The sequence below is a fragment of the Cyclopterus lumpus genome, chromosome 17 (assembly GCF_009769545.1).
Source record: "Cyclopterus lumpus isolate fCycLum1 chromosome 17, fCycLum1.pri, whole genome shotgun sequence".
Taxonomy (NCBI): domain Eukaryota; kingdom Metazoa; phylum Chordata; class Actinopteri; order Perciformes; family Cyclopteridae; genus Cyclopterus; species Cyclopterus lumpus.
In genome coordinates this window covers 21,222,538-21,240,073 of record NC_046982.1, presented here as the reverse complement: position 1 = coordinate 21,240,073, position 17,536 = coordinate 21,222,538, and the positions used below count along the sequence as shown (strand labels likewise).

Here is a 17,536-nt window from a genome sequence, read left to right as displayed (position 1 = left end):
GAGAATGGGGAGTGTCATCATCTGGGATGAGATACAACAGCTGTAGTAGATACACAAATAACAATGGATTTCCAGGATTTTTAACCAAATTTCCATGACCAAACATGTTGCGAAATCTCGGTGTATACATGAAAAAGTGTAAAAAAATTCTTATATAAAAAAATTCTTATATTAATCATTTCAAATTCAGCGTAAATGAACATGTGAATATAACAAATTTACATGACGTTTTCCAAAACTTTTGGGGGATTTTATTTTCATGACCATTTTTTAAAATTCCATGACTTTTCCAGGTTTTGTGGAACGCTGCAAAAAAAAAAAAAAACTCTCGAAGCCATGCAATTGATTTGGTAGTTTTTCCTGCTTGGAGCAACCACACAGAAAATTCTTTGAAAACTATATTTAATAGAGAGAGTCGTCACCGTTTCACTACTAAAACCCAGTCAAAGAAAGACACCCAGAGGCCGTAAAGGTGACAGGTCTTTTTTCTTTTTTTTTTTTTACAGGTGCGTGATGCTGGAGTACAAAGCATCACTTTTAAATGGCTTGCTGTACTCACACTGGCAGCCTATCTGATGCGTGGCGTTGAGCAGTCGCACACACGGGACGGTGTAATTGAGGTTCACGTAAATCTTCTTTTCCACCGAATTACAGCCGACGCCTGCAAGAAAGATAAAATACACACACACACACACACACACAAAAAGCACTTTAACAACTGTACGTGCCAGGAATGAAATATAACATGAAAGCAAAACTTGTACAAAGACTGCAAAAGAAAGAAAGGAAAAACAAGAAATGGAAGTCACATCCTTGTAATTTTAGATTTTGAGACCAGCTGGATCCCTTTTTGTATACATAATCTTGCATATTGACCTTTTCTCTTTTTAATTTAATTCAGAATTCAAACTGGTATATTTAAACTTGAACGGGGTCATTGCTTTGCATCCAACTCGGGAAAACGCTCAGCTCTTCCGCTCGTGAGCCGGCGTGACCGCTCGTGACCAACCGGCGGATCACGAGCGGTCACGCTGATGGCTGGGCGGCTCCGTACTGGGCGGCACACTTATACAAGTCGTCGAAAAGACGTAATAATACAAAATAAAAAATAAAAATGTCAGTGTTTCCAGTTGACGGAAAAGGGGCAATAAGTGCGTCACCGCCCCCCCCCCCCTCCCTCCCCCTCCGTTGAGAAACTACAAGTTTAAGACCAGCTAGGTCGCTTTCTGCTAACGCGTACTAGCTTAGCATTCGGTTAGCTTCGAGCACAAAGAAGTGCACCAATATGAACCTCCTCGCGCGCGCGCGCGTACACGTCCGCTAATGACACGACTGCGTGGACACCGACAGCCGTGCGAGGACAACTCACCGACGAAAAGGCAACAGACGAGCAGATTAACGAGCCATTTGCTCGACAGCAGATCCATCTTCCTGGTTCGGCAAAAAGGCAGAACACCACAACAAGCGGGTGTTGACGTGAAAGGCGTCCGGGCTTCCGCTGCTTGGTTCCGCTTACCCTGAAAGGGGACGGACTCATTCAAAATGGCAGATCTGAAACTCTGCAAATCAAGTTTATATATATTTTTAATTAAAAAATAAATACTAATCAGTTAAAATAAAATATACGTATATTTAGTAAGTGATTTATCTCCTTCCTAACGTTTTAATTTAAAGGACCAGCCTATAACTGGAGTGAGACAACTCAGTACTCTTTCTTCCCTTTATGACTCAGCTGTGGTGGACTTTGGATATTCTCTATTTTTTATGCATGCAATAAAACCCATCATCCCTGTGCCCACATTATAATAAAAAAAACACAACACAAAACAGATTTCCTTTCATAAACAGCCATTTTTATTTATTTTCATTTTTTGCCCAGATACACAGAGCAGTGCTGCTCACTGAATTATTCATCTCACACAAGTCAGAAAAGAGACAACAGTTAAGACAGTTTACAGCTCTAATGAAGCCACAGCACAGAGACGACGCAGCAGCTCTTACACAAAGGAGCTGTTTGCAGAATAGGTGGCGCATGGAATAAGATAGTTAAGAGGTTTTAACATTACTGTGAGCAAACGTGTGTGTGTATATATATCTCTGCTTTCATTTCTCGCGTTGGTAATTGTATTATTTCTCCAGAGTAAGCGTGGATGCAGGTGTCCCCGTCTTCTCCACCTCTTAACGGAACTGAAGTGGACTCACACGCAGACCGATCACATCCTTCCCGATCTCTGTCGCCTAGAAAATAAGGTGAAATTAAAAAGGTTACTACATATGGGGGGAAATAATGAAAAAGATAACTCCCTAAACTCCGTTTCTGGTGACAATAGAGACACAGACCTCCACCAGGAAGCTCCTAACTACAGGTGAACATGTTTACACTTATTTCTGATCCTTCACTCCAATAGGCAGAGAAACTCAAGATCTACAAATGTGTATAGTTGTATGACAATTTGTGACATCAATTTTAGTACCCCACATATATATTTAACTGAATTAACTCAGCAACTGTCACGACTATTGGAAATATTTTCTCTCCACACTTAAGTGGCTCCAATGGTCTCAAAAGTGTGTGTTTATAAAAGAAGATTTTAAATGCAATCTATTATTTGCGTACCTCTGTGACCCTGCAGATCTGGCCTTTGTACGTAGGGCAGTAGCACGCTCCGGACAGAGGGCACTTCTCAACGGGACGTCCGCGGTACAGAGGGACGAAAGACGCGCCGCACAGGTCGAATGGATTGTGGGGGTCGTAGTTCAACTGGTGGGCGTCAGTCAGGGTCTTCTCACAGGCGGCCAAAATCTTGCGGGTCTGGATGGCGGGGAGACATTTAACTTTTGGGTTTGCTTGCCGACAAAAATACATAATCTGTGGAGCTTTTTTCTATTCAAAACCACTTTCACCACACAGAACCAAGCGGTGGACGTCGCACAACCAACCTGCTGCGCAACATCCGGCTTCGGCCCCAGCTCGAGCAGGCGGCGAGCAAAACTAGCGGCCGTCTTGAAGTTACGCAGCTTGAAGAAGAGGTTCAGAGCCGTGCGCAGCACCAGCACCATGTGGACAGGCTGGAGATTACAGTGGGTGAAGTAAGCAGCCATCTGGAAGGGAACACACACACACACACACACACATTAGAGGGCCAGTCTACAACAGCAGCCGTTTCAAGTCAGGTGATGTCAGCAAGCCACCGATATTTACCTCACACAGCCTCTTCTGCTGATCCAGTGTGTCTTTAGGCAACTTCTTCCTCTCCGTCTCCATGGTGAGACCCACAATGTACTCTCTGCATATTGTGATCAGCTGCTGAGCCTGAAACACACATTTTAAAGCACACATTTGTAATATATATATATACACACACACACACACACACACACACAGGTTTGGACCTCACCTCTGCAATCTCCTGCTTGTTGTCCACCACCAGCAGAGGGACAGACAGCAGGATGACTCTGAAGCGCTCGACAGCTTCCTCGAACCGCCCGGACGTAGTCAGCTGGTAGCAGTGCTGCAGGCGGGCGATGAGGTCGGAGAGGCGCAGGCCCACAGCGGGCAATCCTTGCTTTGCACCACAATCCTTAAAAAAATAAAATAAAAATTACAATACTTGCATATTTACACTGGAGGAACATATGATTCTTATGGAGGAGGTGACAGCTGTACCTTCCAGTTCCTCTGGGGTTGGCTACGCAGGCAGGGCAGGGAAGGCAGCCCCAGGTAACAGGTGCGGCCTCTGGACAGCGTCTGCATGAACAGCGACTTGTAGGGCTCGAAGTTCACAACTCCGACCTGGTCGTGGAGCAACTGGGGTACAGGAGGAGAACCGTGAATGCCAGTATAATGCGTGAATTAACAGTCCAACACAGTCATCCCTTTAAAAACAAACATCTAGAAACAAACAGGAGATCAATATGAATTGTTGTTCATACTCTCATTGCCGTTTCGAAAGAGCCAGCCAGGATGTGGTCCACTGGCAGCTGGGAGTTGTTGCACCACATCTGCGTGGGACTCATGCCTTTGGTCGGTGGGACGAAGAAGCCGTCCTCCGATCCTCCGCCTGCACCAGACGGCAGGTCCTGACGGAGAAAGACGTCATTAAACATTTCAACATCAACCCCGTCAGTGTGCCGTTTAGCTGAGGCCTGTGTCATTTTAGTGCTGGGAATTCTCTCACCAGCTCTGGAGGAAGGTCCAGGTCTTCCTCCACCTCCCATCCTCCTCCCTCCTCTTTTATCCCTCCTTCTTCCCCTGATCCTTCCTGAGCATCCATGAAACCGTCTGAGAGACAAGAGAAATGTCCGTCCATATACATACATTATATATATATATATACATGAGAAAGTCAGGTTTAAAATAAAATAAAAAACGCAGTTTAAGTTGAACTGATTTTACCTTCATCCAGCTGAAGCTCGGCATCGTCTCCCCAGCCCTCGCCTCCCGGGGCTTCCATGTCCGGGTCGGCGGCCATCTGACCGGCCTTCCCTACAGCAGAAAAACACGGTTCTCACTCTCCGGCAAATCCAGCAACCACAACAACAAGTCATTTATTTCCCGTTCCGACTTTTAAAACAACTGGACTCACCCTTCGCCGCGATGGCTCCCTCGAAGAAGCCCTTTGACACCGTGAGCAGAGGCCAGTTGGTGTCCAGAGGGTTGATGGGTGGCGACGGCTGCAGCAGCTGCGCATTGGGATCGACCTCTGGCACCTGCGCGACACAAAAAAGTCACATCGTTATTTCATTGAGATTATGCACCGCCTCCGTTTTCAGACTGCAACGTTACGGTTATTAGAGAATGTTTTCTACAAAAAAAAAAGTTTAAAAAAAACACACCGTCTCTTTTTCTGGGTCAAAGGTCTCCTTCAGGGCCTCAGCCTCTTCATCCAGCCCGTGAGTGGCCGCAGTCAGGTAAGCCAGAGACTCTGCAAAACACAAACAGTCGTCAACAATTAAAAAAAACAACAACAACACTAATTTGGTAAAGTGGGAAATTAAGATGATTATGTAGGTGTTTGATTGCTATTCAAATTAAATAAATGAGCTGGTTCTTATTTGCGTCATATAGCTGCGTCGTGAACCAAATAACACAAGCACGGGAAAAGGCCGGTTGATTGAGCCCATAATCCTACCGTCAAAGAACGGGTGAAATATGAATGAATGTGTGAGGACGGTGACACGTGAACTCACTCTGTCCGCAGTTCTTGAGGATGCGGACCCTCTCGCTGACATCTCCCAGGTAGAGAGCAGCCTGGTAGTGACCGCTCATGTCCTTCCTGATCTCAGCTACAAACAGAGAGTGTTGGACACAAGTTCACTGACACTGACGCACAAACCTCCCAGATCTTTGTTCATTAATAAAAAATAAAAATATGAATCTCCGCCGCTCACCGATCTTCATCATCTTGCGCAGCTTGGCCAGGTTGCCGGTGATGAGGTAGAGGAAGGTGAGCTTGTCAAAGTTCTTGGTCCTCTGGTAGCACATCTCCACGACCTGGTGGTGGCCCTGCAGCAGCGCCGCTTCCCCCAGACGCTCCCAGCAGCTGCGCTCATCCAGGGCCTTGGCGGCCTCCAGAGCCACCTGGAGTCCGGAGAGACGGTTATTTAAAAGAAGTGTCTCGTGCAGAGAAGGAATTCAAGCTATAGCTTTAAATCAGCTGAAATGGTTATTACGGTAATTCTGGCTGAAAACTTGCACTAGTGCATGTCATAAATTAGGAACCAGTGCCCTATTTTTTTGACAGTTTGTCCAGCTCACCTCGATGTTCCCACACTCCAGAGCCAGACTGAAGCGCGTCTTCTCGTCTTTGACAAAGTGCAGCGCCACCTCCGGGTAGCCCTTCTTCTGCAGGTAGGCGATGATGGACTGGCCCACCAGCTTGGCATTACGCACCATGTGGAGCACCTGGGAGGAATTATGAACCAGAATCAAGGGACGGTCGAGCCACAACAGGCTCCTACACACAAGGTGCCGTGCACGTTCACCACCGGCTCACCTCGTCATATTTGCGGTTGACCAGGGCCAGTTTGAAGCGGTACTCCGTGGGGTCGATGGTGAGGACGCGCGGCCTGCACTCCCGGTCCAGGCAGTAAACGCTGTTTCCTCTCACGCGGGTCACATAGATGGGCAGGTCCAGGGTCCTGATGATGCCGTGATCACTACAGGGGAACACGATGACGTTTCATTGTCTAGTTTGCTTTGTGAGAGTTAAACTAAAGGATGGGGAGAACTTGCGAGCGGCACGTACCCGGAGGTGAGGGCGTATTTGATGTGGTTGGAGGTGGTGTAGATGAACACTCCGCTCTCGTCCCAGGCGCCGCTCTTCACCCGGATGTTCTCGTGAATGTTGCACAGGCTCTCCAGCTTGCGGTTGCAGATCATGATGGCTGAGAGAGCAATGGGAGGATTCAGACTTTTGGTTTGGTTTTATTTATCATGCCGGCCTCGTGGGTTCACCCGAGAGCCCCAGCGGCGCCCAACCAAGAGGACAGAATGAGATGTAAAGACATTGGGACTCCACCCACCGTGCTTCGCCAGCAGCGCCACGTGGCTGGTGTCGGCGCTCCACACCACGTACTTGACCTTGGCGATCTTCACGGTGGCCAGAGAGCGCTTCTGCTGCACGTCGAACAGCGTGACGCCGTCGGCGTCGCGCAGCAGCAGCGAGCCCGTCCCGGCGTAGAAGATCTCCTCGCAGCTCGGCACCTGAACCTTCTTCACGATTTCGTTCTTCAGGTTCTTGATGAGCAGCTGCAAAAAGGGGAGGAGAGAGAGAGAGAGAGAGAGAGAAATGTAATTAGACGAGCCGATACAGAGTGCAGATATACATCGGAGTAAAAAATGTTTTACTAATTATATTTACCATTAAAAAAAAGGTAACAACTAATATATATAATATTAATGAGTAATTAACGATATCAAAATGAATGATGGCTTCAAAATTTGGTTGACTTTTAATGAGTAAAAGCCTAAAATTCGCCGGATATTGATAAACATTATGAATTAAACCATGTGATTTAAATAAATCGGATACACTACATTTTTTAAAGTTATTTTCCCAAACTTGCATCCACGGATTAGCTACTGCAGCCTGTATAAAGTCAAATATTAATCTTTAAATGGAAAAAGTCAAAGCTCAAGTTTAATGTCAATCATTTACTAAAAACACTCCCAACTTTTCAAGATGAATTCCTTATTGAATAATTACTCGTACTGTCTCGGCCTGCAAATGGACTTACAGAGTGCATGCGGTCCAAGACGGCGAACCGGTTCCTGGCCACCCAGACTGCCGTCAGACCAGAGGACCTCTTCCCCTCCGGCGCTGAGAAAGAGAAACACAGTACAGTGAGAAAAGGGGATCTGGTGTGTTGGCGTCCATTCGACCCTCGACCCCTCGACACGAAGCCCAGTGAACACAAAGCGTGAGGAAAACCAGCCGTTTCTGTACCATCCGGGTTCTGGGAGTCGCTCTCTTTGGGAATGGAGTACAGGTCGTAGGTGCTGTTCTCCAGGTTGGTCGCCCTCTGCAGGAGGGAAAGAGCATTGCATGACACAGCTACCAGTGAAGGATGAACATGTGTTGTTGTTTTTTTTTAAATGGAAAGATTCTTACGGTGCAGAGCAGGACAGCGTTCTCAGCAGGGTTGTAAGACATGCTGAAGACCGGGAACTTGGACCCGCTGGGACCAGGAGACACACAAAACGGCACGTTACACACACACACACACACACACACACACACACACACACACACACACACACACACACACACACACACACACACACACACACACACACACACACACACACACACACACACACACACACTTCAACCAAGGTGGGCGGGACGCAGCGCCACTGGAAATGACCGAACCTGCGCAGCTGCATGACGGCCGTGTCCTTGCTGCTGTTGAAGTCCAGCTGGCGGAGGAAGCGGTCCTTGACGTAGTACAGCATGTTTCCGTGCACGGCGTATGCCGGACGCTCGCGCTCCAGCTTGAACACGATCATGCCGCTGTCGTGACCTGGAAGGACGCGCGGAACCGGCGTTCAGTGTGCCGGGGGCCCAAATACAAAAGTTACACGGCCACGCGTACATCTTTTTATAATTAAATGGTATTTAAATGAAACGACATCGAGTCTATTTGACTGTACGGATGCAGACCAAAGGGCCCCCCCCCCCCGCCTACCGGCAGCGAACAGGTTGAGGTTCGGGTGAGCCCCCAGCACCCAGAAGCGATCGTGGTCCCGGCGGAAGGTCTGCACTCCGGTCCTCTTGGACATGTCCCAGACCCGGATGCTCTTGTCCTCGGAGTTGGAGAGGATGAGCTCCTGGCGCGGGTGGAAGACGGCGCAGGACACGTTGTTGTAGTGGCCGCGGCACGTGTCCAGCTCCCACGCCTTGGATTCTGGGCCGGGGACAATTAAATGATTAGATCAGCAGTTTGAATTCAGAAAAGATGGTAGAAATTATAGGGATGTAACTTTAAATTGTATTAACCAGCTGTAATTAAATTAAAAGGAAGCATTTATTGATGCTGTCATGACAAAACAGATGCATTTAAACATTATGTTTTGTTGTTATTGTTGTCCTGAAAAGCATACTTTCCATTAAAATTTGTTTTTTTATATTCTAATACTTTTTTTACTTTCCATTAAAATCTACAGTTTCTTTAATATTCTAATACTTTTTTTTTACTTTCCATTAAAACCTACAGTTTCTTTAATATTCTAATACTTTTTTTACTTTCCATTCAAATCTACAGTTTCTTTAATATTCTAATACTTTTTTTACTTTCCATTCAAATCTACAGTTTCTTTAATATTCTAATACTTTTTTTTACTTTCCATTCAAATCTACAGTTTCTTTAATATTCTAATACTTTTTTTACTTTCCATTAAAATCTACAGTTTCTTTAATATTCTAATACTTTTTTTTAACTTTCCATTAAAACCTACGGTTTCTTTTATATTTGAATGCGAGTGCATATAAAGTCGCTTCGGCTCTCAGATCTCCTACCGTTCATTCTCCAGATCTTGACCTGCCGGTCGTCGGCTCCGGACACAATGAGGGGCATGGTGGGGTGGAAGGCCGCCCAGTTGACCCCGCGGTCGTGACCCTGCACACAGATTCACAGAGTCAAGTCCCACGAATGGAACACGGAGATCCAACAGAGGGGGGGTTGTTCCAGTGTAAACCCTCGCCGCTCACCTCGAGGACGTGCTTGACGACCGCATCCGACGCGCCGAACAAGTCGACGCCGGAGATGCCGCGCACGTCCGTCTCCACGGCGCCGGGAGACAGGTTCTTCTTCCTCAGACCTGGAACCAACATTCAGGGCATCGCGTGCAAGGAAGGAGCCACAGTCATGTTAAACGAGGCAACACCAAAATACAGAGGAGGGGGGTTGGAAACAAGGGAGAAATTATGAAAAAGAATGAACTGTTAAGCAATATAATGAATTATTTTTTAAAAAAGGAGGACGAACTGTTGGACTCTTGAACACACGCACACGGTCAAAAATCATCCCCACAACCTTTGCTCTCTCAGCCCGTCATCTTTGAGTCTGGAATCAATCGTGGTTGCCATAATAAGGTTGATTGGGTTAATGAATCACACGCGCATACAGAGGAAAACCACAATTACATGATTGACTTGATTTGATTCCCAGACTCAAACGAGATCAGGAAGAAACCAAAAGTGATCGAGAAAGCACAGTTTGCATTCATGATTCCTGCCGATCGAAGCGACGCGGTGAACAGAGAGTTCAACGGCACCAGAGAGGAGGACACGGAGGGGAAGGAGATGGCCGTGGAACCCCGTGTGCCGGTGGGGATGTTTCCAGGGGGAGCATGGGATAAGGCGGGCACGGGGAGGGCGCAGACTTGGCTGATGTGGAAGGTGGGTGGGTGGGTGGTGCCTGGCGTTGTAAAAGACGTGCTCTGATGGGGCGTTGGATGACACACATGTTGGTTTTCTGAAAGGCTCATGCGCGTTTCTGCACTGTAACATGCGGCGTTAATAGAATGCGACATGTCACAGTCGTGGGTTAGGAATTACGTTGGTAACAATATGGTGACTTTTGCCGCAAGAAATATAAAAGGCTGTTGTATATTTCACGTTATGTTTCGAGTCGTTGAGCTAGCCGTGCAGATGTCATGCCAGGAGTATAAAAAAAAAAACACTGAAAGTTTAGGTTGATAAACTATATGCTTTCAAACTAGTTAGTAGTTTCATTTCATACAAATGCAAAAATAGGAAGCCGGATGGACTTCTTATAATTAAAGTATGCAAAGTAAGCCTCCCCCTTCTTGTGTTAAATGGATGCCGTGCATGTAGCATGAGGGGAGTCAAGCGTGCAACCTCATCCCCCTGCCATGATGGAGGAGCTCACAGGAGCTGTTAGCTAGAAGATGTGAAAGCAAATGTGTCCCCGTGGCAGGAGACAGGTAGAGGTCATACAGGTAGAGGTCACACAGGCAGAGGTCACACAGGTAGAGGTCATACAGGTAGAGGTCACACAGGCAGAGGTCACACAGGCAGAGGTCATACAGGCGTTCATAGGTAAGTGAGTCAATTAATGGTTAGTGGTTAGTGAGAAGAGAAGAAACAAGAAGCAAGAAAATACAATCAACAAGAACACACTTTGAGAGCATGCAGAGGCACAGAAACACCTCCCATTTTCTATTTGTGTCCTTTTTCCAACACATTTTCCTCTCTGACCTGTCACTCATTCTTACATTGCACCGTTTCATTCAGAAATAGCACACTATAAATTAGTTCTGACTGTCCTGAAAGGAGAGGTGTTTCTGCAAACAGCCCATAAGAGACGTGTGCTCTACAAGTAGGAGAGGAAGAAGAGGTGGGGACGTTTAATTCATCCCGTTCCTGCTTCTTCCTCGTCCTTCATACCACTCTACCCTCCCCACCCCTTCCTCAACCCAGCCCCCGCTGGTCCTCCGGTCTTGCCGTTGCCCAGGCGCTCACCGGAAATATCCCACACGCGCACGGTCTGGTCCAGACTGGCCGACACCACCAGGTCCTCAGACGGGTGGAACTGGGCGCACATCACATAGTGATTGTGGCCGGTCAGCACACTGTGGACGAGGGGGGGGGGGGGATTCAGAATTAGAACACAGGTAATGTTGCCATTTTCAGTGTAAAAATAATAACTATAAAGCTTTTGTTGTGTGAAACAGTGGTTGGTTGGGTTGCAAGGCATAATTTGTGCGAGATATAAAAAACAATGTAAAGGCCCAATGTTTCATTCTTTTATACAACTAAACAATAACTCTTTAAATTGTCCAAAACATCAAAGTGTGTCTCACCAGACGCAGGTCCTTGACTGCCAGTTCCAGATGCGAATAGTCTGGTCATCTGAGGCGCTCAGAATCCAGGGGTAGTCCTGCAGCAATGCAAATGCTCGGGTCAATTACGTCATTTCAGATTTACTTTATTTTTAACTCTGTACCTGGAAATCAGAGATGAAACGGATGAGAATCAGACGTCGGGACAACTCACGTGGTGGAAGAAGGTCGTCCTGATGTAGTCGAGGTGACCGAGGAGAGTGAAGAGGCAGCGTCTCAGTTTGTAGTTCCACACCTGAGCAACATAGTGATATTGGCTCAGCGTGTACATGCATAACATAATGACGTCATCTAATAATGGAATACGAGAGATGCTTTGTCCGCAAGTTATTAATGTCACTTATTAATGTCACTCTGGAAAATATCAATAAACGTCACACCTAGTATGTCAATATTTTAACTTAAAGAAAAGCATGAAAACAAAACAAAACACACATTTTTTGGTGCAAAACAAAAAGCATCTTATTTGGTCAAACCAGGTCAGCGTGACGTCATTTCTACCTGGCAACACGTTAGTGTGAACGCAGTCTCACCTTGATTTTGTAATCGTCTCCCCCGGACACAAACAGAGGCTGCTGTTTGTGGAAATCGATTCCTCTGACGGGACCTGGCGTTGGGAAAAAAAACGCACAAATGACGTCACGTATCCATGTAATAACAATAATAATAATAATCATCTGACGATGGACTTGCACGTCGCCACGTCACGGGCCGTCTCACCATCATGCTCGTCGAACTTGTCGATCAGCGTGCACATCCGATAGTCCCACAGCTGGATGACTCCGTTGTGCAAACTCGCAAGAACCCACGGCCTCTTCGGGTGGAAGCTCAGGCCTGGGACGTAAAAACAGCTGATCAATAAAACACATATATATATATATGACCAGGACCTCCGCTGATTGGAGGATAGCTTACTTTATATTATATATTTTAGCAAGAACGCCAGATGAAGCGCAGCTACATATTATGAGCTAGCTAGTTAGGTTAAGCTAGCTGACGTTACAGCAGCTAAACTCACGTGACATAAATCATTTAAACATATTAAACAAGCAATGTATGTATTTATTTATAGACATAACGTACATTTAAAATGATACACAACTGCTAACGTCAGCTAGCTAACACTAGCCCCTCAGCTAACCGACAAAACGCTCACCTTTGACGCGGGCCGACTTGGTTTCAAATTTAGTTAACATCGTCCCCTTTTGACGGTGACACGGTGATTGTTGACGCTCCGGTAAAACCGTAAAACTCTCAAATAAAAAACAATCTCAAAATACTCCCGGGACAGGTACACTCGGGTCGGCCTGATCGCCTTCGCCCGTTTAGCGGATCTTTCCCGTTTCTTGACACGTCGCAGGTTTTGTCTTCCGGTTTTGAAACAATAAAGTTTTGCACGCAGGAAGTTCCACGGGGGCGGAAGATAGAACTGTGACACACAGAGCGGAAGTGACGTTGACTCGCCCGTTAGAGCGACTCTAGGTGGTCTATTTCTACACTCTGGAGAGTTACGCTGGTTCCTCCAGCTGTTCTGGAGCTTTCGGCCTCATCCCACGATCTTCATCAGATCTCCAAAATAAAAAGCTAAATATTAGCTTAAATATTTAGATTCCTTAATTATTAAGTAAGAAAAACTTAAAAAACCCCACTATTAATCAGTAAAGGCCTGCATTAAAAATAACATTTTAACTACAATTCTGTCAAGTAAATGTGAAACTTTATGACTTTGTTTAATCTATAGTAAATAACAGTATCATAACCAGTTGACTAATAAAAACATAGAATAGCAAAGTACAACTCACAAAACTGGACAATATCTGAAAATAAATATTATATTAAATCCCTTGCTGCTGCTACTTATATAAAATAAATGACTATAATAATCCACCCAAAAAAAAATTGCATTATAACATTATTTTATTTAATATATTTACAAAACAAGACTGTCAAATAACAGGATGCTTCTTATTTTTTAACGGTGCCGTGGGGATGTTTGCATCGGCCCTGAGAGTTGAATAGAGTGCACCCCCCTTCCACGGACCTCCCCTCAGCCGTGTTCAGTGTACACCTGTTACCTTTTCACCGCACGGCTGACTGAATCCTTTATGATACAGTTATTGACGAGACCGATGGTGACTTCTAGTCCTCTCTCTACGGCCACAGAGGTACAATTCGTCCGCTGGCGTAAACAAAACCCACAAAAGTTTCACCCAACAGATCATCTGCAACAATGACGGACACGTTTCTGTCCTCATGACGTACAGGACAAAAAGAACGAGGTGGTAAACACTCCCGAAGCTTCACTCTGCACATTAAAACACACTGGGAATCACAAGGGGAGCACTTTGCACGGCAACTCTACACAGCAAAGGCATACAGGAGCCATCTTGTCAATCATCTCAAATCAATACATGGGATTAGGGAGACAACACTCAGAGGGAGGGGAGGGTTATTAAATCAGTTGGCGCTGGGAACTTCTCACGAGGCTTTCAAACCTCTCTAGTATTTTTTTTAAAATCATTTAAATAATTAACAAATGTACACTACCTTCTTCTTCTTCCAGTTTCTTTACACGTCGACAGGTTATCAACTCGTTAAGTTGCATCGACCACACAAAACAAAAGGTGTGTGTGTTTAATTAAGCACCAAAAGAACGATCTCTCACTCGGGTGTAGAAATGGGACGATATTGCAGAATTCACCCCACTTTAAAACTATAATCTTGAGCAATTAGCTGAATGACAGCAAAATCTAAAAGACCTAAAAATAATAACTTAAAGTAATTTTTGCAAAAAAAAAGGCACTGTTAATACCCGCGAGGTGGCTTGATAGATTTTTACCATGAGGCTAAACAGTTTGTTAAAAACAACATGAAGGACATTTTTTTTTATTATAGGTAATGCTGTTAAAACTAAACCGTAACTGCGGCAACCGCAACTAATGCAGAGCTGTTGAAATGTTCTCAGCTGTGCGTTCAGTGATTTTAGACAGGAGAGCGTGGGTTTGGTGTGTGTGTGTGTGTGTGTGTGGTTCCCGTTGGTTTTCGTGCCTCTTCCTCCTCCTCCTCCTCCTGTTGTTGTTGTTGTTGTTGTTGTTGTTGTTGTTGTCTGCATCCCCACACCTTCAACTCGAGGGAGAGCAGTCTCGACCAGTGTGGTCACACTCCTGCCTGACCGTCGCCTCACACTCCTTCACTCCCTGCCTGTCGCCTGACGCACACACACACGGTGACCCCGTGACCCCGGGGCTTCTGGAAGGGCCTCCTCACATGATGGAGCACTGATCTGCCGCCCCGGCCCCGGGGCCTCCTGGGAGGTTGAGGGACTCCATGTCAAAGTTGAAGCCTGGAGGCTGGTGGGGAAGAAGCCACAGGAGTCAGAGTAATGCAGTAATAGCTTTCCCTGTGATGTACACGGTATGCACCAATATGATGAAGTACCTTTGTTTGTAAAGTATTTAATTTGTTTCAATGGCTGAAAATAGAAATTCACTATTGGTCGTTTAATCTGTAAGAAGTTTATGAATTATATTTCCAGAACTTGTAAACAAATTAAAATAAATACCAATATTGCAATATGATTAAGCAACAGCAAATACTCATACATATGAATAAATATAAATATTTTATTTTAATAAAAAGGGACTCAAGTATGGCAATATTAAAGTTATAGACATTAGACACGTTCCAATTTAAATTTAAAAAAAACAATGACTGATAAATCTCACAATAAAATAAGCCCTCCTTGGCTGCAACAAGAGGCGGTTGCTAAGGACACAGACGGTTGCTATGGACATTTCTTTGCTCATCCGAGAGACTCGGTGGAAACTTACCGCATCGCCTGCGAGCTCTTTGGGGGGCTGGCCCAGGTCCTGAAGCTGCAGGCAAAAAGCATCATAATGTGTGATGAGCAAACCAAACTCTGTTTAAATTAAATTAAACAAGCTATCCGCCGAACGCGGTGAGAGTCTCCACTTGCAGCGGTAGCCATTTCACGCCGAGTCACAATCCAAATGTTCTCAACCTCATCGACGATGAACACCGAGAGGTCCCAAAAGCAGAGCTACCTTTTGCATCAGGTCCATGATGCTCTCGAACGCGCCGTCTTTATCTGCGGCCCCTTGCTCCTCGACCTCAAAGCCCTTGCAGATCTCCCCCATGATTTTGGCCTGCTGCTCGTAGCGCTGGTAGTCCTCTGGGCTGAGGCTCGGCTTGTTGGCTTCCAACCATTCTGGGTACTGTGGGAGGGGCGGACACACATTCATGAGCGACTCGCTAAAAGGAACGACGGACTACGGTGACGGTCAGACCAACGCGCACCTTGGCAGTGATCTCTTTGAGAGACGGGTAAAGCACTTCCTTGGAGAGGAGATTCTGCATGATGGACTGCATGATGGGGAGGATGTTTCCGTCATCGCCGCCGCTGCCTCCTCCTCCTCCTCCTTCGCCGCCCTCCTCCAATCCCAGGCCCTCCAGGGCCTTGACGAGGTCGTCTCCAGCTAGTCCCGAGGACTGGAAGAGAGCAGTACCAAGAGTCGGTAAACGGTTCTCCCTTTTAAAAATGTGTCAGAACAATTGATCCATTCTGATTTAACACACCTGCAGGTTATCTGCATTTTTGGCCAGGCCACGCAGGGTGTCTTTAAGACAGCAAGTGAATTCCTGCTGGGATTCCGTGTCGGTGCCTGTAAGTAAGACGCATAAACATGTACACAACAAAAACAGGGAGGCAGAAGAACGTTTTCCAAACAACCACAAACGGGCTAACTGCAGACCGTACCGACTTTGCCCGCGGCCTCCGACAGCTTATGGAAGTGCTGCAGTAACTCGGGCTCCTCGTGGGCCAGCTCGGTCATGGCCTTCTCCCACTCCTCCCTGGCTTGGGACGCCATGTCCCCCTCAAAGAGAGTCTCGAAGAGTTTGCTGTCTTCGAGCAGAGGAGGCTACGCGGGTAAAGAGAAGGCATGTCAAGCTCCTTCTTCGCACCTGAACTGTGATGATCAGAATCCACCAGACAAGTCTGTGTTGCTGCCCCCAAATAACTGTTGTTGCAACTGAGAAAGCACTTTTTAAGTTGGGTGGGGACTGAACTTTGTCAACTTTACAGGTTGCGTAACCACCCACCAGGTGAATGTACCACTTGGCGGCAGCAAAGGTCAACGAGTTATAAAACAGAGAAAGAGCTCCTGGGCAAGTTGTGGACTAATAACAACAGAGACACAACACATACTTGTATCTATAGCTTTTAGAGTTTAACAAGATGTGAATCCTAAAACCGCTGCGTCATAACAAAGATAATTATATACAGACCTTCTCTGCACCGCTGTTGGCTGAAGAGGAAGCAGCTGCGGGTTCAGGGGCCGGCTTATTGTCAAAGTCATCCAGCGCACCTTCAAGAAAATAAACACAACATTACAACCACGCCAGTGGCCTTTTAAAGAGTATTAAACAAGTAGTTCAACTCAAATGTTAGAATTCAGCCAATAAATACTTATTCCTTTACCAGCTTAAGCCCCAGCAGAAGGAAAAGCATAAAACATAAATCTCTCGCGAGTTTTTTTTGTCTGTCCACAAGCTTTTTATCTCATATTTCCCCTCACTGGTAATGCTGCATAATGCATCTTCTTAGGATGTTTTAAGCTCTTTTACAGCAATAAAAACACAACCAAGATAAATGAATATCGATCTACAGCTCTGAGTTTAATGTAATATGCTAACTGATGTTAAAATGAAGATATACTGATATTATAACTTTTCATAGAGCAAAAAGGAGGGCCATGAAATCTACAGTAGAGTTTAAGTTTATTAGGGGAAATTAGCTAAAACTACCAACAGTCATGCGATAACTTGTAGCCTTGTTTGTGAGGTTTTTATTGTCTTTTTCTTTTACTAATATTTAGTTAGTCTTCAGGAGGTATGTGATATATATATATATATATATATATATATATATATATATATATATATATATAAATAAAACACAGGCTTAAAAATGTAAACACAGGCTTACTGTTAACACAATAATGTTTTCTATAAACAATTACATGTAGATATAATTGGTCATTAACAAGGTGGGTGGGTGGTGGTGGGGAGGGAATAAAATGCATCATTTCTATGGTTTTACTCACATTTTGGACTTTCTTTTACACACAGAAATAAAATGAATGACAT

General features: G+C 45.5%; 3 protein-coding genes across 3 annotated transcripts in view; all 3 read right to left on the bottom strand.

The window, feature by feature from the left end:
* ncstn (nicastrin) overlaps window positions 1–1,499 on the bottom strand; it is a 10,659-nt gene extending 9,160 nt beyond the window's left edge. The window contains exons 1-2 of the mRNA XM_034554812.1: window positions 1,370–1,499; window positions 560–661 (exon numbers count right to left, since the gene is read on the bottom strand). Of these exons, the coding sequence (XP_034410703.1) occupies window positions 560–661; window positions 1,370–1,427 (160 nt within the window). The 5' untranslated portion in view covers window positions 1,428–1,499. The remainder of the gene's footprint in view (window positions 1–559; window positions 662–1,369) is intronic.
* Window positions 1,500–1,831: 332 nt separating this feature from the next.
* copa (COPI coat complex subunit alpha) lies at window positions 1,832–12,746 on the bottom strand. The gene is made up of 30 exons (XM_034554789.1): window positions 12,525–12,746; window positions 12,089–12,202; window positions 11,902–11,975; window positions 11,523–11,603; window positions 11,330–11,406; window positions 10,989–11,098; window positions 9,213–9,322; window positions 9,021–9,120; window positions 8,191–8,409; window positions 7,875–8,025; window positions 7,614–7,680; window positions 7,449–7,524; window positions 7,240–7,322; window positions 6,526–6,751; window positions 6,249–6,387; window positions 5,997–6,159; window positions 5,759–5,905; window positions 5,392–5,581; window positions 5,191–5,286; window positions 4,837–4,925; window positions 4,587–4,710; window positions 4,397–4,486; window positions 4,179–4,282; window positions 3,934–4,080; window positions 3,668–3,808; window positions 3,399–3,581; window positions 3,203–3,313; window positions 2,941–3,102; window positions 2,618–2,812; window positions 1,832–2,238 (listed from the first exon to the last, which is right to left on the bottom strand). The coding sequence occupies exons 1-30, from the start codon at window positions 12,562–12,564 to the stop codon at window positions 2,179–2,181; spliced, it is 3,669 nt and encodes a 1,222-aa protein (XP_034410680.1). The 5' UTR covers window positions 12,565–12,746; the 3' UTR covers window positions 1,832–2,178.
* Window positions 12,747–13,350: 604 nt separating this feature from the next.
* Window positions 13,351–17,536, bottom strand: part of pex19 (peroxisomal biogenesis factor 19) — a 5,292-nt gene continuing 1,106 nt past the window's right edge. Inside the window, exons 2-8 of the mRNA XM_034554877.1 lie at window positions 16,676–16,755; window positions 16,146–16,308; window positions 15,965–16,050; window positions 15,686–15,877; window positions 15,433–15,603; window positions 15,199–15,243; window positions 13,351–14,718 (exon numbers count right to left, since the gene is read on the bottom strand). Coding sequence (XP_034410768.1) covers window positions 14,632–14,718; window positions 15,199–15,243; window positions 15,433–15,603; window positions 15,686–15,877; window positions 15,965–16,050; window positions 16,146–16,308; window positions 16,676–16,755 — 824 coding nt within the window. The 3' untranslated portion in view covers window positions 13,351–14,631. The remainder of the gene's footprint in view (window positions 14,719–15,198; window positions 15,244–15,432; window positions 15,604–15,685; window positions 15,878–15,964; window positions 16,051–16,145; window positions 16,309–16,675; window positions 16,756–17,536) is intronic.

Bases quoted from the DNA above. Each gene is read 5' to 3' on its own strand.
- copa (XM_034554789.1), bottom strand. From the start codon at position 12,564: ATGTTAACTAAATTTGAAACCAAGTCGGCCCGCGTCAAAG. The intron at 4,711-4,836 runs GTGTGTTTTTTT...TGTGTCGCGCAG, and splicing joins TTGACCCAGAAAAAGAGACG to GTGCCAGAGGTCGATCCCAA. The intron at 2,239-2,617 runs GTACGCAAATAA...CTTATTTTCTAG, and splicing joins AGATCTGCAGGGTCACAGAG to GCGACAGAGATCGGGAAGGA.